Raw genomic sequence first — 26705 nt, 5'->3', positions numbered from 1 at the left:
TGTAAGATTGTGTGACAGATTAAAGATTCACCAAGACAACTGCAACTAAGTACTGAAAATAAAAACAAGCACCCCACCTCCTTATTACTAATAAAGAAGTCATTGTCAAGGTCAATCAGTAGTAATGATAAATTGGCTGCTGGTTAGTGCAATGCTCATGCTGCTTCTCTAGCTTTCTGACAACAGTATCATGGCGCTGGTTTATTGCAATATAACTAAAAAACTTTTAAATAAGCACAGAGACATTGCAGCCCAGACAGCTTGCGTCTGGACAGAGCCTGCTGCCAGTTTGCATGGAGTGCTTGTCTCTAGACGTGTAGCTAAGATGCACTGTTAATAAAAGACAACTTTCGGATCATGGACCACTTACTGGTTGGCAATATTTAGCCCAACCTCCTTCCTACGCAGTTACACTCATTTTTGGCACAGGTAAACCAGAATATTCAAACAACATTTAATTCTGAGCTCAGTCTTCCTCCTCTGTGTATACTCTGTTAATAAACCTAAATCAGGCACTGCAGTCAGTGGCCATAAATCTTCATCAGTACTCACTCTTATTTCTGTATGGAACAATGTCAGAGCAAAGCAGGTTAAACAACCTGAAATTCAAAATGGACTCAAACTAAGCATGCAATACTCATTTTATGAAGAATAATATTTGAAAAAGACTCTTGGGTTCCACTGACTAGTAGGTTTACTATATGTATACAAGGAATTTAAATCAGAAGACGACATTTTCAGGTAATCTATATATTACATATTGGTCTCTTATTTGACTTCATTAAGTAATGTTAACATGCCTACTTTTTCATAACTTAAAGCACAGAAGCCAGTCAAATAACCTAAAAAGTTTCCTCTATGGATGAATAAAATTCTCAAAATTGTTACTTCCAAGTGCATGGTAATTCATATACACAGTCATTTTATGAAGAAGAAAATAAATAATGCCTCTTGTATGTTCACAACTCAAGCCAGGCATGCATTTTTGATCACATTTCATATTTTAAAAAACATCTATTTTCTGCTCCAAAGACAACGGCTGAAGCCTGAGGCTAGATGCCAACATCTTTTTATCTAGAGGTATTAGGGACCATGTCTTGGCTCTTTCTGATCAACACCAACCCTGCACAAGGAAAACATGTTCCCCATTGCCCTATCTGTATGAATAGACACATATTTCCTGGGAAGGTGATCTACTTGCTGGTAATAAACCCTGGAGATTAACTAATACTGCATGCTGGGGCTGAAACCCTGGCTCCCCTCCTCCAGGGAGTGCTGTAACCACCAGACATCACATGAACCTCTCTCTCTAGTTCACTTTTACATACAGGAGGGATATAAGATGGATATTACAGGTAGTAGAAACTGTAGGCTTAAATCTGCATGGGCAAAGGAAGAAAACAAATCTAGACTTCCTTATTTCAGGGAATCATTGACTTAGTTTTCACAGATATCCCAATACCATGTTAAGAAAACCACCCAGCACAGCTGTACTCACATGGTCCAATTTGGCAGGTATGAACTTTCCTGGTGAGATGGCCATTTGTGGTTTTCCACCACACTGAGATAAGAAATGCCTGGGTTGGATCAGTCCTGCCAACACTGGCGCATACTTATACCCACAAAGGAACAAGCCTATGAGGCTCAGCTGACTCCTCTGGGAGGTGTTGAAGGAGCAGAGGACTTGAGCTGAACGTAGGCACTTCAGTTTGCTTCCAAACCTGCCCCCCGTGAACTTAAATAGTTGCTTTGCTGATTTACTGAGTAGCCAAATGTGGTGCTTGGATGCCTATTAAGATATTTGGAATAAAACATATCAAAAAGCATGTGTTATACAGGGAAACAATGTGATTCTAAGCCCAAAAGGTTTTGAGTCGGGTACTAAATCCTTTCCTCAATTACTTTAAAAGACTACTTCAGCTGCAAACATCAAGCTACAAACAAGCTGTTCAACAAAGCGTTCTTACAAGTGATAGTTTAGTTTTGGTGGAGTTTAAATCATGTTTCCCCATTCCATCTCTCCCTAGCTAGCACTTCCAGTTCCTGCCACTACCCAACTGGCAGCTGTAGTCTGAGCTCTTCTCTTATAACTGCAGCAAAGTTGGCTAAAATTATCTCTGGCTTCGAATGTTACTGCAGGAGGACTGAGAGGGAGATGGCCTGGCAGCATGACTAGACAGGTCTCCCTAGGACACCTGGGGCATTTACAACCAGTAAAATATAAAGATGAAGATGATAAACAATTGTACTTCTTCCCCACAAAATCCACTATCCCTTTTGAGAAGATAGGCCTGTAATGTAATGCTGTGCTTCTGCATACATGATAGTATTTCTCACATTAGTGGCTGTGGTAAGATCCACAGAGAGTTTTTGCTGGTAAACAGAATCCATTTCTCTCTCGTCTGCAGGTAAACAACACTTATCTTCTCACATAAACAAGACATCTTGCTCTTTCAGAAATATTAAGAAAAGTTTCAAATGAAACTAGGTACAGCTGAAGAATATTAATGTATATTCAGGCATGAAGAATTCAATTTCCCCAAAATTGCTTTGGAAGAGACAGTAAGATCTCTAGAGGTCTCAAAACATTTTGCTCTCAATCACAATTAGCATTTAATTCAAATTAGATGACTTTATTGATAAATAAAAAACAAATAGAAATGCACTCTAGATTGGCAAATATCTCAAATCTGCTTGCCTGTATTCATACATTTAAAGCTAATTAATGTGTTAAATTTTATTTTTTTTTAAATTAATACTTGAGAATTGCTTGCATTCATAAATTACTGTAGGACGAAACAGTCAGTGAATTTACAAAGGGGATTATCCACTGCACACCCCCTCCTCACACTGACTTAAAGGTAGCATACCCCATTTTCACTGATAAGGGCTAACTCATGTTTGCCATAGATAAAAGAAAATAATACCCTAGTTTATTCTGTAGCAGTGTTTTCGTACAGCTATCCATTGGGTATACATTAATCTGCAAGCAGTGCTACAGATGATCAGTGTGCCATCCAAACACTAACTAGTTCAAGCACCATCCCTCCTTGAAGCAGAGGAATAATGAGAAAGAATGGTGCCATGGTTAAGGGTAGGTGCACCAGTGTTTTGTTTTGCAACTTTGAGCAACTCCTTTGACCTTCACACTTCATTTTTCCATGTCTGCAAAACAACGAAAGATGATAATTGCCCACCCCATGAGAATATTGTGATTCCTAATTTCTGATTAACACTGGTAGAAACCCCTTGCCATTTTACAGAATGAGAAGGGACACTCGGAAATCTGAAAATCAGGATTGCAACCCAACTTCCCAGCCCATACTGCCTTTCATTGCTCGAACATCATACCATTTCTTTTAATACTTGAGCATCCAGTCTGTTGCATTCTACAGTGTTTTGGTTTGGGTTTTTTTTTTTCGCAAGAAGAATCATTCTTCATAAAACTGAAGATATTTTTATCTTCACACACTGCATGTATGTTTCTGTCTATACAGCCTGAGAAATGGTTTCCTTCAAAAGGTTACTAAAAAGGTTCTCAAATAAAAGTGTCTGCTATTCTTATTTGAATTAATCTCAAGCCTCTGTTACAACTACCACTTTGGATTTCTGTATCACTCACTACTTAAGTGGTTTAAAAGCAATTATAGACTAAGTCTTCCACAGTCTCTTGGAAGGAGAATTTCCTACCCCGCTTGGCAGAGAGAAATGGAGCATTGGAGAGGATGAGATCCTGGTCCATAACATCCTGAGCACCCACCTCCATGAAGTGCAGAAAGGAGGCTGCTCTGCTGGTAATTTGGCCTTGTAGCTAAGTTAGTGAGGTCTGTATAGTTGGAGAAGCAAAAAGAGGCAGAGAAGCACACGGAGTGGGGAAGGGAGTGTATGCAATAAAGTAGATAGCATGTGGTTAATCCTCGTTATGGGTGGAGAGCTGGAAACAGACTATGCAGTACATATATGTGGCTGTTGTACAAAAACTGGACAATATCAATTTAAACAGTGTTGAACATGAGGGGAGACACGGGGTGGCTGTGAGAGTACAGGCTAAGTAAGTGTTCAGTGCTACTCAAAGTAGTAACACTTCGAAGCTGGCGTACATGGACTGAACTTTCCCTAGCTAGGTCATGTGAGAGGGTGAAGGGGATAGAGGAGACTACTGAAGTAAACTACAGCAATGCACAAGGAAAGCCAAAGAGTTTGGGCTGAACTGGCTAGTTTTTGCTGATATTAATAAAGGTTTATTACACCATGTATACTTGAAGCATCCTTCAGTATATAAGTCATTCCTGAACACGGTCTGTTTAACAAACTTACATTGTCATTTAATAGATGTTTGAATTTTCTTTCACTTCTTTACTTTGGCAAAAGGTGTATACATATGACAGTACATCAGAGTTATCTGTGGTCCAAGCCTAGCTCTAGCAAGTACATTGCTTCATTACAGTTCTTTCTGTGTTACTGTTTCCTCAACCCTATGAGCAGAAAGGGAAATGCTCCCTGACAGATGTCAAAAGACTAAGAGATGTATATGCCACAGCAAGAGAGTCTGCCTTGAGGAAAGAGCTCCTCAGGGGCAGAACAGTAGGGCAGATATTGTGGAGTACTCTCACCAGCATCTTGACCCAACCTGCAGATTCACTGTGGAAGGCACAGGCTCAAGTTTAAGCTGAAACACAGCTGGGATTTTAACCCACAAGTCTGACTGTGCAAACAACTTTAACTTCTAAATGCAAGTATTCTTGTTAGTCCTTCAGAAGTTCTGAGAGGCACTGGGCAAAACTACACATAGGAGTGTACAACACAACACAGACAAAGCTGACTGGTAAAGATGAAATGAAAAGGATTGCCTTCAGACACATTTTGATTGGTGGTCTGTAACATGTTTTATAGCCAAGACTATTAAACAGTTAGAAGCACAAGGTTTGTTCTTGTTTCCTTGCATTTCCCTTAGCAGTAGTTAACATGCTACAGCTACTCACACTGTACATCGATTATAGTATTTACCCTGAAGTTGCAAAGGTCCTTAAAAACTGGTACTGAAAAGCAGAGCGCATACCATTACTGGATGTCTTTGCTCAGGAAGAGTGGTAGATGACTGGTGCTGTTAAACAAACACGCATAACCATATACATAAATGATAAAAGGTACTCAAGGAAAACCAGCAAATGTCTTATGATCAAAGGGAACAAGAGCTAGTCAAGATGGTAACTGTAGTCAAAGGTTTCTGGAAGTACATGCTACCTTAGTATTTTATCTATGTCATATTTCACCAAACTTTGCTTAGGCTTTAGAAAGAGCTAAGCCTCACACAGAAACAACAGTGGTCTTGAAGACGTGAGAGGTTCCAGATACCCACAGATAGTGAGGGGTTTACCTAGCAGGAAATCACTAGGAAAGCAGCTTTACCATATCCCCTTCCCCTCTCTGTTTCACTCACCTCTCAACAAGACATTTCCTGCTATTTGCCCCCTTGCACTCCTGTTGCTGTCAAGCTGTAACACCATTCATCTTCTGCAGAGCCACTTCTCCCTTCACTTAAGGTTCTGGCAGCCAGTTTAACTCAGTGTTGTTGCACTGACTTAAAGGGGACTACAGGATCCTAAGCCAGATACGTATCTTATCCTGCATATAAAATTTCAAGTAGAAGTATTGAAAATAAACTGAATCCTTCTATGGGAGAAATTCCATTAGGATCAGCCCCAGTTCAAATCTTTTTATTGAAATAATATTACTACAAATCAAACATGCTGTGCCTCTGCAACTGTGTCCTAAATTATAGACTTGAAAATGAAATTGATTTCTAATCTGAAATATTCTTCCACTTCTTGGAAGTCCAAAGGAACTTGTATGGAATGGAGCATCACCAGCTTCTCTAGTATCCATTTAGAAGTGAATGTCTACGATTTGTCGCCAAATCAACTTTTTACAGCTTCATTTAGATACACACTCCACGTACCAAGACAATGCCATTTTCCTGCAAAATGAGATGTTCTTAAGTCAATTGCAGAGAGACAGAACAGGCGAGCAATTCAAGAAGGGCAAGTCAGTGGCGTGGAAGAAGCGGCAAGAAAAGACCAAGACTGGACACACAAAGTACGGCACCTAATCCACCTTTAGTAACTGTGACAAATGTCCTTTTTATCACAACGCACTCATCCTCAGAAAAGGGCAATGTCATCCACAGAGCTGATTTTGGCACACAGAAAATGTGCAGAATTAGGTCTCCAATCAGCCATTCACTTCCCTGTCAATGTAGCCTCAAGTTGTGTTTTAAAAATACAACTGCCCCCTCTTCTGGCCAATAAGGACTCCCAAAACTGGCTTTGTAAGACATTTCAGGCGAATTTTAAAATCCAGTTTAGTTTATAAAGTTAATTAGACTTGTTTTGGGATATAAACTCTCAGTCAAAGCACAGAACTTCCATTAAGTTTCAAAATATTTCTACACTTATTTAGAAAGAGTGAAGATTTTCCTTTGCTTCTGTAATGCCATATTCTGGGCTAAATATGTTCACCCATCAATTTCTCAAGAAAGATTGTAACAACTGTGGATATTATTTGGTGTCACAGGACCAGGCTTCCCATAGACCTCCAGATGCACAATGGCTTACTTGGTCAGGAGGGGTGCCAGCTCAGGCCACTGAAAGTGACACAGTGATACCGGTGCTGTGCTCTGCCACGGCAGTGAAACACTCTTAGACCCAAACCAGGCTGCTTTAGGTGGTGAGTCACCTGGTGGGTTAGTCCTCCGTCTAGATGATCAATTCACAGATAACATTAATGTAAAGACCTCAAGGCCTCAATTTATAGCTTGGAAGCAATATACCCATTTATAGGACATCTGGATAACAGCATTCAGTAAGAGGTCAAGCAGCCAAGAATGAGAAGCAGCACAAAGCTTCTGTACAAGTCAGGTCCTTTCAATCCAGAAAAGCATGTAATTTAAGAAAGCAAACTCTGGGTTTCCTCCTCTCTTTCTAGTTAGAGATTTTTTTTTTTTTTTCAGTATAGTTCCTATATCCTTTTCCTGATGCTGAAATGCAAAACTGTAATATAGAAAGGTTTTTTTCCTAAATAATTACTCCTAACTAATACAGTAATGAAGACAAGACAGAAAATGCCTCCACAAACAATGTCACAGTTTAGTGAAGCCTCAGTGAAAATTCTTGGCAGAAATTAAAACCGAAGCAACATGTGCTGTGCACGTATTTCGTACTGACAGCTTTCTGTTTTTTAAAAGGAATACTAGCAAACAGGAGAAATATTACTTTTAAAAAAAAGAAAAAAACATAACTTTCTGCTACAAAATTTGATACCAATGAACAAATTACCTCTAGGCTTTGTCCTCACCATCAACACATTGAGAAGTAGATGAACTAAATTGCTTAAATGGCAAAACTTAGGTTTAAATCAAAATGATGGCTGCTTTTATGAATTCGACATATCTGCAGAGCCAAGCATTTGTCTGATACATGTCCTTAGCACACCTACATAATTAATATTATGTCCTGTGAAGTTCTGCCCTTTAACTGCTACAATTCTTCTGCAAGAAAAGTTAAGTAACAAAAAGCATGAAAGTGTCTAAATACCTGGTTAATTATCTGTTGTTGCAGTTTTTCTCCAGACTCTGAAAGAAAAAGAAAATAATTACTTTGTCCATATTTTAATGAATATGACCGTGTACATACAGAACAAAAACCAGTGAATTCAGGAAAAAAAAAAAAATCAAACCTTATAATTGAGAAATAGCATTTGACATGTACAAATGACTTGAAACTTCAAATTGGAAATCCACCTAAAGTAAAAGAAACACAAGCCCCTCTTAATCAATATGTGATAATAAGAAGAATGAGATAGGTAGACAACCTTGCTAACCTGGAACCCCACAAGAAATTACAACATTCAAAATGAAGAACAGATTTCAAATATGTGCTATGAATTATCTTAATGTTGTGAGATGTACTGCTGCATGTATATGTGCCTAAGAGACTGTTAGCATCCAGCTCAGGATTTGACCATTGGAGGAGAAAAGCAGCTTCTGCAATGACCCTAGAATAAAATTACATGCCTATGTCAAGACTGAGGTTAGGCACCAGCTGGCTCAAAGGAGAAATTCTATCCTGATAATATTCACAAAGTGGCAAGTTGAATTATGGTCTTGCTTCCTTATTCTGATCGCCTTCTGTAGTGTCCTTCAGTGTGCTCCTGAAGACATGCTCAAAGCCTGGACAGAACATTGCTTTTCTACAGCCGTCTGGGACCCCAGCAGCAATGACACCTCAAACCTATTCTTTCTTTTTAGATCAAAAGGGACAGTAATTTTGCCTCATTTACTGTTTCCATGCACTAGTTGTCAAAACGGAGTGCTGGTATCAGTTACCCTCCCTTTGCTACTGGAGACCATCCACATGTATTGGGGAAAGTCAAGAATTTCACACTTACCTATCCAGCTAGGCTACATGTACCCAGAGGGTTTTTTTAAGCAATAATGATAGGACACAGTTTACAAGCTGTCAGTATCACTATTAACTCTCAGGGGACCCTGCCTAGCATGGGTGCCTGCCACCTCCAGCACTGGAAATGATACTCCATTTCAACAGGATTTTTTCATTCAAACATCTGTGGCACAAGACAGAATTTTTAAAATGAGTTGAAAATATTTTAAGTAGTAAAATACAGTGTGAAGACCCTATTTAAAGTAAAATTATATTCCTTACTTGTCCCCAAGAACAGTCCTTCTCTCAATGAAAGCTTTACAGATAATTCAGATAAAGATAATCACTTTAGGCTATATTATAAGATTGTCTCTTACGATAATTATTTCCTGCATGTTTGTGTTGTGCTTTTATTTGCTAAATATAGAAAAAAACCCCAACAAATCCCATGCTTTTTTGGCTAAAAAAAACCCCCAAATCCACACAATTATCATTTAGGGGATACTTGTTAAAATGTATTTCCTTGTTCACTGACTTCATCTTTGGGAGAAATGGAATTGATTCTTATAACTAATATTTTAACCAAATAGATTGTTGGTAATAGAAGATTAAAGGAATATGTGTTTTTAGCATTGTCTAATGATATACAAGTTGCCAGGAAAGCACAGTGTTTGAAATCTTTGGTTAGATCAACACTATTTTGCTCAAAGGTTTGTGGACTTTGAATACTGATGCTTTCCTGTTTCCCAGTACATTTGTTTTTAGGCTATTTTGATTCACTTTAAAGGAATTTTAATAACTTTCTGTTGACAGCATGGATAGCTGGTCTTGAGAATTAGTGAAAATTCACTTGCTGACTGAGGAAGGAAGTGACATCAATGAGTTTCTAAAGTCAGCCCTGGGGGAAAAGTGTGCTCTGCCAGAGTAGCCTTTCGTGCCATTGTATTTCCAGTGATGCCTCGAGATGCAAATTGCATTATCAATCAAACTTGCGGTTTCTACCTCAGACAAATACAAAAAATGAAGAGAAGACTGGGAAAGACCTTTGTGGCCATTCCTGTCACTGCTGAGGAAAAGGTGAAGAAGAATTTATGATAATTCTTTCCTTGTTCACTCTTAGTTCTTTCTTTTGGTGATTTAAATACTACAGTATCAAGGAAAAGGCAGTTGCAAAAGTGTCTGTATGATATACCAGTAATGATGATATCAGTTAAACAGGACAGAGATTGACTAGGCTGTTAAGGCCAGAAGAGAGATCAAATTCAAGGTCACTAGCAAATTGAATACTGTGTTCTCCGTTTATTCGCTAGATGATCCTTGTCCTCATCACAGAACAGCTATGTGAATTTGGCATAGTCAGCAGTTGTGCTCAGAAGAGACCAAGGTTTGTAATAAAAGAGATGCTGCAAATTAAGGTGGAAATACATTGGCACCATTTTATGAGGAAGCCTGCAATGTCCTGGTGTGTACTGTACTTTTGTTTTAGGACAAAAGCTACAAAAGCAGTGAAAAAACATGAACACTACCTACAGTGCTGAAAGCAGGTTCAGTTTCCAGCTGATGGCTAACACTGGGGCAGTAGAAAGTTCGTCATTGAAAGTAGCCAGAATTTTGTTTGTCCTGCCTTTTTTTGTTTTTAATTTTTTTATTTCCCAGAATTCTCTTGCAATGATTAATCACTATTCTGGTTTTATTTATGCCACCCTCAGTTTCGAGAAGGATGTTTCTCTTTACGTACCTTGTGTTCACTTGTAGTGACCATCAGCATTCACTATGCGGATTCAAGAGAGAGCGCTCCAAATTCAAAGGACATGAGGCAATGGGACACTGATAAAACCAGAACTGTCAGAACATGTATGTCAGTCCCACAGACAACACCTGCATTAGTCTCATGAAATGCAGGTAATTCTTGAGACAGAAGCTTCATTACCAGTAGACCTACACATGCTAAATTCAAAAGTTACAACAGTTTTTTCCAGAGCCACTGCAGTGAGGTAGCAGCTTATGCAAGATGAATGGATGCATGAGCATCAAACTAACTGGGAAATTTACTGCCATGTGGACATGTATATGGAAGCTGTCCAGCAGGTAGCATAGTCCAAGAGACACATCTTCTGCAACTCAGGCCGCATGTGAATGGCTTGCTTGTCTCCTGTATTTCTCTGGCAACTTCTTCTTTTCTGTCATCCAGAAAATTGTCCCTAAACGAGCTCAACAGTGCCATATGACCAGCCTTGAAAGTGCAAGCAAATCAAAAGACCTTAATTATAGACAAGTATACTTCACGGATACTTTGAGTCAAAAGATGTATTTACCAGCAGAAACTATGATTCTGATTTGCTGAGGCTCTGCTCTCCTGCCGCACTGAGGCTAAACTGGTGCAACTGGATACCAATGATTTTTTTGCATCAGGACTGGAGAAACAGACCTCTCCCAGTTAAGTTTTAGTGATTTTCTCTTGTCTCTCCAGTTGCAAAAAAATGTAATGGATGGTTAAGATGGTTGAGATAAATGGCTTTCTTGGGTTGACCTCAAGCTATATCACTTTAGAAAGAAAAAAATTACAGCAAATATTCTTTAAAGGATTTATCTGTACTGCCATACACTAATTAGTATACTAATTCCTGTTTCCAGGGCAAGTTGGGTTTTTTTAAATTTTTTTTCTTGCTTGTTCTTATTATAAGCGAGATTAACTTATTGAGAGTCTTAATGTGCATTTTCTAATGTAACTGACCACTGCAAGACACAAGAGTGTGCCATAACTGATGCTGCCATGAGGATCTGCAACACTGACTTCTCAGCCTTACACGCACAGCCTACATGAGAACAACACGTAATTATGCACACTATGCCCTGCTTACCTCCATACAAATGTATGTGATATTTGTGCAGGTTTACAGATTAATCTGCTGTAATTCCTTTTAATGTTAAACTACTTCCAGCTCAAATATAATTAAGATCACCAGGTACAAAGGATTCAGATTGGAAATATGAGTATACTCCAATAGAACAAATAACAGCTTGATGCTGTTTATGTTCAAATAGTTGGATACATTAAGGATTTCGATAGCATGTTTGTTCCGTAAGTATGTAGCAGAAGAAAAAAAAAAAAGGGTTTAATTTCAAAAGGCAAAACACTACTACTACATTTAATTAGAGTGTAAAATCCCTTCAACACACAGATCTGCCAATTTATGTGACGTGACTGCTACAAGTCCTAGCAACAAAGGGTTTCTTTTTCTTTTTTTTTCTCCCTAAAATAAAATCCGAATTTACACTTTAAGCAACCATCAGCAACATCAATAAAATGAAGGCTTTGGAATAAAAAGTTTGCTTCCTAAAGTCTTCAGACAACCCTACTAATATTTGTGGCATGGCAGCAAGGCAGGAGGTGAACGGAATAGAAATTTTGGGTCTATTTTCTTGTTCCCAAGTGTCTAAGGATTTCCAAGCAGACAGAGAAATGCGCGGAGAATCCCACAGGGCAAAGGGAACCATCAGCCTTGCTCTGGAACAGCCACGTGCATAGTCTGAAGCAGTCATAGGTCACTTAACTGGAAGTAGGCACGGCATTACTAAGAAACCAGTTTTGAAGAGGGAATTTGATACTCTAGTATCAGTTTAATTTTGTTTTCCCAGTTCATGACAGAAACACTAACAGCTCTGGATGTTACTTTATTTTTATAGACCTAAATAAACACATATGAAGCCTATTTGCTTATGATCCACCCCACTTTCATTACTGCTTTCCTAATCTACCAGAGCAGATTCTGAGAGGTGAAAGGAAACCAAAGCACTCATTCATGACAAACTTTTGCAGCAATTTCCCATGATACCAGAGCCGGAGGAAGAAACAGATTTGTTTTTCAGACTTAAAACAGACAAGGTGTGACACTAACAGATTATCTTCCATGAAAGCCTGTAACATGGCACACAAAGATTAAAATATTTAGGACAAAACCATACATTTCCTATAAATTATCCTCAGAATTTCCAAGATCTGTAAGCAATACAGCTCCTGCAGATGTGCATAGCATTTCCTCTTTCTTTTAACAAGGAATTCAGAAAACTGAAATTGCTCATTTATAGCACTGCCTTCAGAACCTAGTTTAGCTCACTTTTGCACCTCTGTAATAATTATGCAACTGAATATGATTACAGTGGCCTAAAATGTATTAATCACATCTTCACAGTATTGCATAATCTTTTTCAGTTGTCACAACGCCAACTAGTAAGGCGCCCTGGCAGTAGGAAACATAAAAAGAAATCCAAGTTGATACTGATTGAAGCAAATGAAGGAAAGTTGGCCATCTCAAAACACTGAAACTCTCACAGCATTCCAAGGTCTTCCTAGCTAATTTTTCATTATTACTTTTGATATGAAAACAGACCTTTAATTGTCAGTCTCTAATAAGGATGCAGAACTGTTCCCTGGGAGGTTCAAAGGACCCTGGGAAACTAAACATTTATGAAAGCTCAAGTAGCCAACTGTCTTGTGTCGATTAACATACACCATTCAATTTCCACCTAACAAAGTCATAACAAGAAGAAACCCCAAAGGAAAAAAAAAAGACTGACAAAGAAATATTAGTCTTAATAGGACTCATTCATTAATTCTGTTGTGTGTAAAAAGGAGGTGGGGGTGTAACTCAAATCCATTCCTGGACCAAATCCTGCACTGACTAACATTATATAACTATAATTACGACAAGGAGATGTTAGAATATAAGTTACTAAAAAATCTGAAGCTTTACCTGCCCTCTGCCTCATCAGCATTGATATTTTCAAATGAGACAGAATTGCCAGGATTCCCACAAACAGAATTAGTTGGCAGGCTTGTTTGCCAGTTTTTTCCTAGAAGGTTGTGCTTTATGTATCTGGGGAAAGGGAAAACAAAAATTTGACACCTTTTTTCTGTAAGGATGGAAGATTTGAGATAATGGAAACATGTCAGGCAGTGTATTTAGTTTTAACATTAACACAATATTGTTACATATCATGGTTTGGATGGTTTCCAGCTGAACATCATGTGTATTTTCAATGTCTATTTATTTGGCATTCATCCTGTATCTAACAACAAGAATGTTTTGTTTGAATTTTCTTTTACAGCTCCGTATTCAACTGCTTTGAAATGCTTTTTCCTTTTATCCAACTAATTCATGACTTTTTCAAGATTCCTGCTCTCTTAAGAAACTGAATGGAGGCGTCATGGATTCCTACTCATCTGCAATTAGGCAGGCAAAGATCAGTTAATTATGGCTTAGCAGATGCACTTCCTCAAACTTCATCGCCATGTGATCCACATCCTAAGGTAGAAATTGCCTCAGTTCTCACACTGCAAGGACCATTGCATTTTTATTTGAAATCACATGGACCACCAGGCTCCATTTTCATGTTACTAGTTATGTATGGTGCTTTATGGTGCTTTATATTATGATCGTCTAGAGGATAGGTCACATCATCTGTTAAAATGCCTTTTTGACTACGCTCCAGTATCAAGCTCAATTGCTTATGCAGTTATCTTCCACAAAATAGGTTTCTGGACTTTGACACAGAAGAAGCTGTTTCCACCCATCAGCTGGTCCATTTTCCTATATCAAGGTTCTTAGTATGCGTTAAATGAAGAATGGTTGACCTGATTTTTTTCTTCTGAATGAAAACTATCTGGCATTTACTGTAAGAACAGCATGTTAAAAGCTGCCATGATGGGAAAGACCATAGAAAGCAACTAGACCTTCAATTTACACACTCAGAACCCATGCAGAAAGAAAGCTTTACACATACATCTGTAACTTTAATATACCTTATTATGGTCTTTGGCAGCTGAAGATTTGCACTGCACCCAGAGTAGGGCTGAAACATTGCAGTAGTTTGGCTTTGGTTTTGGTTCCTGCTTGGTTTCTGTCCATATTAAGAACATATTTTTACCCCCATCCAGATGAGGAATGTGACTGCAGTTGGAATCTGCTGTCAGATTTAACCATGCTAAAGCAAAGTCACTTGGAGTAATGACCATTCAATCTAGTATATTGTAAAGAAGGTCAGCTGTTGTTTTTTTACTTATAGTGAAGATGAGTTGATATCCAGCTCTGAAGCACACTATCCCAATATAAGCTTAATTAGAATACCCTGGAAATGGCATATGAAAATGAAGGCGCCAGTACCAATGGCAAGCACCACACAAGCTCCTACAGGGTTAGACCCACACAAGCTTATTTTGACACACCTGCTAGGACAACTGCACCACAAACAGCTGAGCTACAAGGCTTCTCTGGTGTGAATCAGTAGCAGTGGTGTGTGCAAGATGAGCATGCAGCAAGCCCAAACAGGGGTGGAAAAATACAGCTTCTTGACACTAATTAGAGTCCCACAGCAAAGTCTCCTTCAGAAGCCTTAGTCTACAGTTTCTATATTTCAGAAATAAAAAGGAGATGAATTGTCTATACAGCATAAGGCCAGGAAGTGACCAGTAGTGATGACAGCAAATATTCTTTCGATTTACTACCCATTCTGAGTATGCCTGCATAAATAAGCTATAATTGTTTGAATCTGCCATATTTCTTTGTTTAAGGTCTAAATGTACCCCTCTAAGGCATGCATGCTCTTAGCAGACTGGCCTCAAGTAACTTCTCTGAAATTAATCCATTTGGAAGTAAAATATCCCCATTAAGAATGTGACACTTACAGAAAGACGCTACCCACATATTACAAGGTGATTCTGGAATTAATACACTAGTAAAGAACAGAGGAGAAAAGAAAAAGATGAAATAGGAACCCTTTAAAATAAAAACCTCAAAACCCAGGATAATTTTATGGTGAAAGAAAACCAGAAGAAGAAAGGCAAAGAGAAACAAAGCTAGAACATAACCTTTCCAAATGCATGGCTCTGAATTAAGATTCAACAGATACAAAAAAAGAAACCCCACACCCTACAGCAATCAGTTGCTGCAGGCAGTATAAATTTATCTACATTTTGTATAACTAGAGCATGACCTTTCGCGACCAACTCTTGTGCTTGAATTCATCTGTAGTTATTGGAAGTCATTTATAAAAGGTCATCCATGACTGAGAATATAATATGAATCCAAGATGCACAAGGATCAGGTTTGTGCTGCTCAAAAGAAACTGGGGAGAGAGGGAGAGATATGGGGGATGGGAAGCTCAACCATTCTACAGGTTCAATTCTCAAATAGATTTGGATATTGGACAAGAATATTTAATCTAAGTAGTCAATTTCCAATATGTGAATGGGAATTATTAGAGAACACACAACTTCTACATTTGTCATTGATGACTGCGTTAGTGAAATGTTACCAAAGGAGATTATATTACCAAATAAGGCTACTTATTTGTGTATTGCAATTTGAGTCAATATTTCATCTCTAGAGCATGGTAAAACCTCTTATTCACACTGTTTCTTCTAACAAAATATTAAGGATGCTCAGTTTTTATTGGTATAAAGAAATAGCATTCTCAGGTAAATATAGCTTATAGCCCTATTAAACATCTATAGGTGACTTCCTGCATTAACAACATTAGTACTGTTTGTTTGTTTGTTTGGGGTTTTTGTTTGTTTTTGCTTTTGTTTTCTTTTTCAAAACAGTACTAAATGGGTGATATTTTAAGGCATTCCTTACAAGAAGAGCCTATAAGGATGCGTAAGCAATCCTCAACAAGAAAAGTTCAATAGACATATAAGAGCATTTTAATCATGTTCTCTGAAAGTGTTCTTTTACCATCAGAAAATTCAAACTGTACCCTCCATACTGACAAGGTAGTGGACTAGGAAGAGAAAAAAGGATACAATAATTTATGGGTGGAAGTAAAAGAAAATCCATATAAGAGAGAACTGACAGTAGCTATTTAATCAAGATCTTTTGAAAATGCCCTCCCCATAGACCCCAAACCAGTTCCGAAGGCCAGTCTGTAAAAAATTCATGGCCACTATATGAGACCATATTTAAGCTTTTGCAAATAAAAAAAACCCCCAAACTCTTGTATGCTTAATGTCTTTAAAGCCAAACCTGCAGCTCAAGCTTGCAATCTGCCCTACCACTAAATTTGGCTAGCTGAGCAGCAACTGAGTATATATACCATGGCTAATTGCAAATGCCACCTTTCCCGCAGTTGAAATACCCTGATGCTCCAAGCCTCACAAACAGCACCATACTCTGCTTTGGCAGGAGCCTTTTGCTTGCTTTAGAAATGCCCATTGTGCCTCCCTCTGCTTGTCATCTCTGCTATGCCAACTTGGATATTGGCAGTGCTCAAAACTGGAAAGCAGCAGGGGTGATGAGCAAATTCAGCTGGAGAAATCATGATGAGAATTGAACTCACAAATGTCTCTGAAAACATGGTTAAATGTTTCATTTTAATTAAAGAGAGACTGAAAATAACAGCAGTAAGGTGTTATCCAGTACCCAGAAACTACAAAGTATCCCAACACCAAAAGCATAAATGATGCACTGTATCAATCCAATCACTCAGGCATAGGCTATGTAGACATTCTCAGGTAGAGCACACCTTTCCACAAAGAGTAAATTGTCAAATGGGCTTTTAAGCCACACCTGCAGGTTTTGTACACACAAGCATTTTCTGCCCACAACATATACAGCTGCTGCTTGCAAAGGACCATATGTACACACCAAAAGCTGGTACCGGGGTACAATTTGCATTCATAAAATGTGCAGGTGCAGTTTTATGGAGACCTATGAGAAGAACGTGACCATATAGCACACAACTATTATTTACACAGCAGCCTTCAGTCAACAAGCTTAGTAATCATCCCACAGGACACGTCATGCCAAGCACAGCAAGGAGAGGTACAATTTACATCTGAAATCGCAGCCCCATTCATGACTGGCAGACTGATTTAAGAGACAAGTCTTCCCAGTCCCAGTTTGCAAACCATGGGTATGTACTAATACTGGTAGTGATGGCAACACCCCAAACTGAGGATAAGATTAATGTGTCTTCTTCAAAGGTGAAAAAAGAACTCTGAGAAAGTCCTTAGCAATAAGTGATTAAAAATATTTTTTTGTAACTGAAATAAACAGTTTCTTCTTCCCCTATGAATAGTAATTTTTTTTAGGCATTTAAAAATAATCTTGCAGGCATGACACAAATCAGCATGTGAATTACTAACCAAGTTAGCTTCAGCAACTACTAAGTGACATAATCATAATATGGTGCATTTACTCATGTAAACTACCAATTTCTACTGAATTGAGCACTAAGACTGGAATTGAGCACTCAGGATGAGACATTTTTCTACTGACAGGTGAACACAGTCAATATTGTATCTGATTGTCAGCAAACTTTGTTACTGGCTTCTTGCTAACTTCAGGAGCAAGGTCTTCAAACATTTCCACAGATTAAGGGGAAAAGACATATTTCTGTTTAGCTTCTTAGCATTTATTTATAAGGAACACAATTCTTTAAACAAAATTTAATTAAATAACGTGAAAAGAAACACAAAGGAAATATGGAAAAAATTCTCTTCAGATTAGAAAGTATTTTGGACTAAAGCCACATCAATTCCTATTACTTAAATAATTAGTGAAGAGTAAAAAATCCAATTTGACAGGACTGAATTTCCTGCCTTCTGAGGGATCTAAAAAAGAAAATGTGATAATTGAGCATCCACCCCCTAGACAACTTTTGGGCATCACTAACATATTGACCTACTGCTGTAATTGAAGTGATTTGTGTGCTTTGGATTGCTTACAATATAAAGGCTACATCCAATTATTGCAAGTATATGAGAAGCAAATCTTCAAAAAAATGAATTTTACATCTTGATGTTGCCGGCAGGGAGTGAAAGGAGTGGCCAGCATTTTGAAATGGATGGTTAATTATATGTACAGCCAGAGACTCTGGAATAGCAGAGGTGCAAACAGCTCAGAGTTTCACATTTCTTCTGTTCACACAAACATATCCGTAATGTCCTTACTTTCGACAATACTTTTTGTCCCTTGGATTACAGATAACTAGCTCCCAGGGTCAGAGCAAAAAATTGGAAACATCGCTAGTTGCTACTGTGTAACACTAAATTTAAGTTAAACATAATAACAAACCCACTGGAATAATGGTGGCTAGGCTTACTGATCACAGGAGGAAGACACACATACACAAAGGAAACAAATCATAAAGAAATTCCTCAGGTTTTCATTCTCATTTCTGAGAACAGAATAAACCATTTCTATTAATGCATCGTGGACTCCTCCTTCTTTGCTGGAAAACAAATAGGATCATGCAACCATCTACTCATACTCAACACCTAAATAATCCTAGCTAAAAATACCACTTCAGACAAGCTACAGAAACACAGCTTTTCTTAGGGTTTGGTTTCATGGTTGGCTTAAGCTGCTCAATGGCTGGCAAAAACGGACAGTCCAGCTCTTGCTGCAGCTGCAGTGACATGCTCTTCTTCCTCTCTCATAACAGCACTAGCACAGCTGCATCGTGGGGTCAAGACACATCGCAGTGCTGATTCAGCTAAAAATCCTCATTTTGCTTAATAGGCTGATTTTCAACCATATCAGCTCGGATCAGCCACATTAGCTGTGCAGGTGGAGATGCATGGCTGGGAACAACAGTGGGTGCAAGAAGTCCCCTTCTGGGGAAGCTCACATGTGGATCAGCATAAACCTGCCATAAAGCCACATTATCTGAGCCCTCATCTACCCAACTGTTACTGAAATATCACAAGCGACTGAACAGTTCAGATGAGCAACAATAACCAGTCTCCTGACCACCTGCTATTTTCTTTCAGGGCCCCAATTGTATGGGACTCCATTTTTTAATAGTCAGATATATTGTCTATTTGACTTTCCAAAAGGTATTCGATAACATGTCTCTCACAAGATTTCTTAACGAAACTTAACAGATACAGAATTAGAGGGAACATCTTTGCACAGATTTAGAAAAACAAAATGTCTAAAAGATAGGAAACAGCACAGGAATATAAGAGAAAAGAGTCAACTGTGGAAGAAAGTCACCAGTGAAATCCTGCTACCTCATGTTGAGGACACCCATGCTCTCAACATGTTCTTAAAATCACCTGAGAAAGGGACCAAACAGGAACATTTGCTGATGATATTATTTGGGGTAGAAATGATGGAGGCTAAAGAACTTTTTCCAAGAGTAAGCTGATAATAAAATGACATATGAAGTGCAATTTATGCAAAGTGATGCTAGGAAACTTTTAGGAGAAAACTTTTCATTTACATTCAAAGGTTGTGGACTCTGAACCGAGGTCTGAGCACAGTCAGGAATGAGGTCTTGGGGTGGTAAAACTTCTGCATAAACATCATCTCTGTGCTCACAAGTGAAAGAAAGCAAATTGAAGTATAGAGAAAAAAAAAACCAACAAAAAGAAACCATTGTATTTCTGTATATACACACACTTGCATCTTAGCATCATATGCAATTGTGATCCTTCTACTCATGTACAGAACTGGAGAAGAACAAAAGAGGGTAAGATGGTGGACTGAAAGTATAGACTGACTTACAAGGAGCAACAGCTATGAAGCCTGGCAAAGCAATGATTCGGATGAGATATGATAGAGATCTGTAAAATCGTAAGTGATGTGGAAGGGGTGAATCAGAATTGACTGTTTGCCACCTCTTCTATCACAAGGCTGGAGGCATCTGATAAAGCAGGCAGATGGCATGTTCAAAACAAACATGAGGAAGCAGCTCTCCACACAACTAGGAAAGGAAACTCGGGAACTCTTCGCCAGGGGATGTTATGGCTGCTAAAACTTTACATGGATTCAGGAGACAACCGAACAAGCTGAGAGATGGGAAATCCTTTAGGGACTGATAAGCAAACAAAAACCACCTCTGGCACAGGAATTTCCTGAAACACAAACTGCTGGAGTTTGGGAAAGTCACGTGAGGAGGTTTCACTTTGCTGCTAGGATACTGAGCAAGACAGAGCTCTGGCCTCATCCAGTATTGCTGCAGTTATGTGCAACAACACAAGATGCTAAAAAAAAGGTCCAAGTTTAAATACTTCACAGTCTGGACACAGCTACCTCAGTGACTTCCAAAGTTACCTGGAAAGTGTGCTGAAAGCAAGGGATTGACTTGCAGTATCCTAAGCCACATGCTAACACCAGACCATTCTTCCATGCCACAGGCTGGAAACATCAAGTGTTCAGGAGGTATTACAAGAATTTCCTACCACCTGTCAATTTGCTGGTTTTCAGTTTTTGCTCCTCCTTGGAACGCACAAAAATCACTAGGAAAAACAAACAAGCCTTCTTCAGATCTAAGCTATGTTGGATTTTTGTTCATAAAGCAGATATTCATTTAAAGAATACAAATAGCCTAACAGCCATAGCTCTTAAACACTATTTCTAATTATACTGCATTGATTAAATACAATTATATTTTAATTAAGCTTTGTTCATATAGTAGTCCTCCTATGGCTTTTCTCTTTCTAGAGAAGGAAATGAATCTCTTCTAGGGATTTGTGTTCAGGGACAATAATGCTTCTAACTTCATTTATTTTAAAAGTGAAAACCAAAATCCTCACAACACACTAAATATTTCATAGGCAAAATTTCACACGCAAAATGTTAGGCAAAATCAGCTTTCAGCTTTGGAGTTCACCTCCATGGAGAACCCTCATGTCAACTGCTGCACTATTTTCATTGCTGATTCTTAAGGCCTACCAGAAGGCCCACTTTTAGCCATCTATGATGCTTCAAATCCAGCTGCTGAGTTGTGTTAACAGACTGTGCGAGTGCTCCCCGTCTATTTCGGTGTAAAATCAGGTTACCTACAATCACAGCTGAAGACCAGCCAAGTGATTTGCCCAGCATCGGTAAAATGAAGAAGATATCCTGAATGTTAGCACCTACTGCCCTCTACCTGCTTCACTTAAAACGCCTAAGCAGCAAAACCAGACGAAACCACTTTCCAGTTTTTAGAATTCTCAGTCTTATAATTAAGCTGGTCAAACCCACTCTGATTACAACTGATTTCTAGTCTGTTTCTTTTTGATTACAAGAGTAAGAAGTGATACGGCCCTGGAATATTCACCCTTGGCTCCAGCCTCTTGCTACAGCTGATTAACTTGATAACTAGCCTGTCAGACTACTCAGACAGCTAAAAAAACCCCAGGTAACACTGGACCAAGGCCTTTTATGGCAAGCTTTGGTCAGAAGCTGAGCACAACGCTGACAAACAGACACACTACAACTGCATGCCATGCTTGCTGAAAGTATCTGTAAACTAACACTTGCATTCTGCATGCCTCAGCCTTAAGCTGGCCTGGCAGGCACAGTCCCTGTGTACCTTGTTTACTCTCTGTGATTGGCAGTAACAGGCAGAAAAAAAATACAGCAAACCCCATCTGCTTGGGACACCTCCCCCTAGGTTCACTTTCCAGCCCACTGTGATTGTTTATCCATCAGAGGGGTGTGGATAAAAGAGGTCCCATGGCAAATTCTCATGACCATGCAGCTGGTAGGTAAAATGCGTTATTTCTCGACACAAAGACAGCTTTACAGGTGTACCAGGAGGTACCAATATGCCTTTGTGTGGCCAAGATGCCAGTGAACCTCAAGAATCCCATCAGGAGATCACTGAGGGACACTGGGGTCTGGCAAAACAAACCACTGGAGCATAATGAATCTAGGTGGTATGCAATGAAGTGTCAAGGACTTTAAACCCTTTTCTAAGACTGCACTCCACTTGGTATCTTCAGCACTTCATGATTGGTATGTGTAAATGAGGGCTCTGATTTGTTTGTTTTTAACAACAGGAGGTTTTGCACTTGTAAAATTACAGCAGAGAGATTTTGATACTCAAGGAATGTATTTGTGTTTGTGATAATACCACCCTGCTAAATATGAAAATTTGTTCCACTTCAGGTTTTATTAATTAAGTTAATACTAATTGAGCAGCCTTTTGGCATATTTTTAGCCTGAGTGGGTTCTGTGCTAAATCCTGTACACTGTAGCCTCTCCTTAGCCTTCTCCCTTCATCTCCTCTCCCAGAGGAAATGTTTCACTTTAGATCACTGCCCTGAAACTCTTCTGTGTTTGCAGATATTTACAGAATCATAGAATCATAGAATAGTTAGGATTGGAAAGGACCTTAAGATCACCTAGTTCCAACTCCCCTGCCATGGAGGTTGCCTATAAATGTCTCATATCGAATCAATAATGGGGGGAAAAAAAAAAAAAGAAATCCACAGATATTTTAGAAGATATTTTAAAGAAGGAAACTTTTACAAAAAATTCCTGAACCCAAACATAGCTAATTTTGTGTGGCTAAGTGCCCTCTAGTGACAAAGCCCAACTCCAAATAACTTTCATAGCCGCTTCCAAACCTTACACAATTTTGTATCTTAGTGTCTCTAACTGTTTTATTTTGCTTTGTTTTGTTTGTTTGTTTTTAAGAAAAAGAAGAAAAACAGCCAACCAAACCCTATCTAAAAAAAAAAGCCCCAAAAAAACCCCAAATAAAAAAACCCTCCAATGAGTGTGTTAGCCTAAAACCAGCCTTATACATTGAAACATGACTCTAAATGCTGAAGTCTTTTCCTGCAGGTAGCAGGAAAGTAGGTACAGGAATATTCACATTGACTTTGATGCTATCTATAACTCAAAAGAGATGCATAGTCAGCTTTATGGTGGATTGTCTAAATTCCACAACATCCAAGAAACTGATACACTACCTAGATATGTCTGCCACTGAGTGGTGAGGTTGCAAAAGTAGAAGAGAATTAACTCTTGGCTAGCCCTATAACTCTTGCCTCTTTCTACAAATCCCTCTCCCCACACTGAGACCCACCTCAAATCAGTCATTCCTCCCTCAGAACAAGTATGTCTAGAGGGACATGTTTGGAGCAGACATGTCTAAAGAGCATGTATATAGCTTCATCTGCTCAGTTATGGTCCCTGAAGATCTAAGTGGAAAACATGTACTTAGGGAAGCTTGGCTTACAAATGAGCTCTTACAAAACAAAAAAAAGCACCTCCAAAAGCAAAAATCCTATTTTTTTTGGTCTTTCAAACGTTTTAAATTTGTGAAATTAGAGAAGTCCCAGAAAAGATACCGACTCTACTTTCAAACTGTTCTACTTTCAAACAAAGAAAACTGTGTGTGTGTGCTCCCCTGCCGCAGATCTGTGATCAGATCTGTCGATGCCACTTCAAAACTATTCATTGTTCTTCTGCAAATAGGAGTTCTTCCACGTTTTTCAAATATTGTCTTTACCTTTTTAACGTGGAGAATCTCACACTGACAATTACACTTCAGTTTGTAAAACAGCTCTGGGTAATTTTTTAAAAGACCCACAATGACTTACTCAAATAACACTGTTGTCTGCTATGCATTTTTTTTTTAAGAGAATGTCACTTCAGTGAAAACATATTTATTTGTCTCCACACTTAATAAGCATGAATTATATTTTCCAGTTTTTCTAATGAAGTATTAACCTTACCATATTAATTTGTGTTTCTGCACTCACTGTCTGCACTATTATAATCACTGATGTTAGCTAGAAAAACAGTTAGCCTGTGTGCTCCCAAATTACTGTAAAACTGGGGTTTTAGTCAAAAGTACTCCTATATTCCTCTGGAACATTAAATCAAAGGCTTAAAATACAGCTTTTCAGTAAGCAATTTCTTACAGAAGATAAAGAACAGCTCATAAAAAAAAGACATGACAAAGAGATAAATTGTTCAAATGCAGACAGCATAAAAACGCACTGAAGTAAGTTCAAATCTTCTAAGGAAATTCTGCTTCCTTAAAAACAACAAACAGCAATACTAAGATGCTCTAAATCGCAATTTGGCCTTTCAAATTACTGTCAAGAAATGTTACAGTTCTATTGTTAGTACCTGTTCTCTAGTTTTAGAAGAGTACATACATTGCTGTCTCTTTGTTCATATGGGCTAATACTGGTTAGAATTGACATATAATATCAAGGACTGTAAACGCAGACTAACTATCTACCCAGGGAAAGGAATAAACCACCTTTTAGTATTTTCTCAATCGTGACAGAAAAATCCAGTGCCTTCTTAAAGCTAATAAAAGTAGACAAGAAACATGCTCCTCTTACACTTTCATGAGACATAAAGCTCTGCAGTTCAGTGTCTGTGGAAATTTCTTCTGAACATATTAAAATGATCTTAGGGCTCTACAGAAACCCTGCTCATAAAACAAAAAAGCTAGGATAGTTAAAATTAATACACGATAAATAAAACATGCCTTTCAGTACATATTAAATGACAGGTCTCAGAAACTCCACTGCCATGCACACGTTCACAAAGCAGTAAGAACACACGCAATTCATTAAACCTACTCAAGTGTGCTAGTTCTTCCTGGCATTATTCATAATTGAAACATTTCAATTTTAGTTAACAGGAAAAAAAACCCTAATTTAAAAGTAAAACAAGGAAATTAGTTCTGTGTTTCTGGATTACAATCCCATAGTGCCTTCAACTAGCCACATTTAGCCTCAGGGGGTTTAATTAAAAGAAGGTTTTTTTATAAAAGAGGCAATGTAGCCCACTCAAAGAGAATCCTTTGCAGACACAGATCTCTTAAATATTTTTTCCAGTATTCCAGACAAATCCAGGCAGAAAAACAATAAGAAAAAAAAAAAGTCTCAACTTATATTTTAACTATACACATTGAAAATGTTGTTCGTTAAATATGAATGCTCTTAAATAAGCATAAGGAACAGACTCCCACAGATGGGCTTTATGTCAGGTCCTCACAGAGAAAAATCTACTGCTTGTAGCAAAAAACAGGGTAAGAGCAGTGTATCCTGCAGGATATAGTACTGAAGCGACAGACGATAGGATGGGGGTGACAGTCTCCCCCCACTTCTTCACCTACTTTAACCACAAAAGCTCCCTGCCAAGCACCTCCATAGCCCCTAAATGGTCAGAACACTTCAACTGGACAACCTATATGAAAGGAGACAAAGCACCCTGAGTGAAAAGGATTGGTTTCTTACAATGAAAATGAATGGCTAAGATTTAGATTTTACATCTCAGACTCAATATTCACAAGCCAGAAGTGCACACATCACAAGCTCTGATCCCCGTCCACCATTACGCAACATTTGATTTGACTTTGTTCACAGAAATTAGCACCTACAAAGCACATTCTTGAGCCGTTTTAGTGGCTCACTGGGGCTCCACACTGCTGGCCTCAGACACAGACCCACTCTCTGAAATGAAAAAATCACACCAAGATATAGACCCCATGCACAAGGCAGGCACACCCTGCAAGACTAGACTCTACAATGCCTGTCTCATCTCACTGTGTATGTTAATCCATTGCACTGGGGCACCAGCATGCTGTAGGCAGAGCTGCCTGCACCTTTCCTAAAGCCCTGCTACATTTCAGTGTCATTCCCATAAACCATACTAACTTTCCTACTCAGTAGGCTCTCCAAAGAAGGAGGATAATTTTGGGTTTTTTTAAAGTTATTCTGAGCTCTCATTAGAGTATTACCTAAGTGGAACTGGGAGAGTCCTGGGGGAAGGGGTCATAATTTTTTCCTTTATTCCTGCATTCTTCCCTTGCAATCCGCTTCTGGTTACCTTCTGGAGACCAGATAACTGTAGTCAGCAGATTTTCTGTCTGGCCCTATGTGGCCTGTTATTGTTGGGCAAACAAGCAACCAAATTATGTCCTGCTTATATAAAACAATGTGAAAGCTATTCCAGCACACCACCAGATGCAGGAGGAGATTGTTATTCCACTGCAGCTGATGAATTCCTGAAACGTTGCTCTGCACTGTTTCTGTTACCATTTGTCAAGGTAAAAAAGAGAAGGAAAACCTCAGCAAGTTCCTTGTGAATATCCCAATGTCCCTAAAAACCTGGTCTAGCTTCTTCATCATCTCTTCTCTATAGATGAATATTTTCATGATTTGTACAGTGAGGCAAAAGAGCTGTACACGCTTTTCTATTTGCATGGCGAAGAATTGATTTTACATGAAACTGGGGTTATAGCAACACTTCATTTCATCAGTCACATGGGGCTAGAAAAAAACCCCACAGCTACTATGTTAAACAATTCCAGCTTTTAGGTTTTGGAAAATTAATTATTATTATTATCCCTTAACACAGCAGTATCAGTAAATCTTTACCCAAATGTCTACAAGCCTTTCTAATTTTTCATTCGGGAGAATAAATCATTCTGAAAACCAAACCAGATAAAACAGTTATCATGCCATTGTCCAGATAGCTCCCACTATAAAATAAAAATGTGCTGACAAGCCTACAC

General features: G+C 38.6%; 1 protein-coding gene across 4 annotated transcripts in view; it reads right to left on the bottom strand.

The window, feature by feature from the left end:
* The window catches only part of CHST9 (carbohydrate sulfotransferase 9), an 86469-nt gene that overhangs the window by 8755 nt on the left and 51009 nt on the right, over nt 1-26705 (bottom strand). For 3 of the 4 annotated variants that reach the window (XM_030486268.1, XM_030486258.1, XM_030486277.1), the window contains one exon: nt 7593-7630. In XM_030486268.1, coding sequence (XP_030342128.1) covers nt 7593-7630 — 38 coding nt within the window. Of the gene's footprint in view, nt 1-7592; nt 7631-7734; nt 7797-26705 lie in introns of those variants that run through there. The other variant, XM_030486287.1, reaches the window with a different exon arrangement.

The sequence above is a fragment of the Strigops habroptila genome, chromosome 1 (genome assembly GCF_004027225.2).
Source record: "Strigops habroptila isolate Jane chromosome 1, bStrHab1.2.pri, whole genome shotgun sequence".
NCBI classification, from domain to species: domain Eukaryota; kingdom Metazoa; phylum Chordata; class Aves; order Psittaciformes; family Psittacidae; genus Strigops; species Strigops habroptila.
The sequence above is the reverse complement of the archived record's forward strand: the minus strand, read 5'-3'. Positions and strand labels throughout refer to the sequence as shown.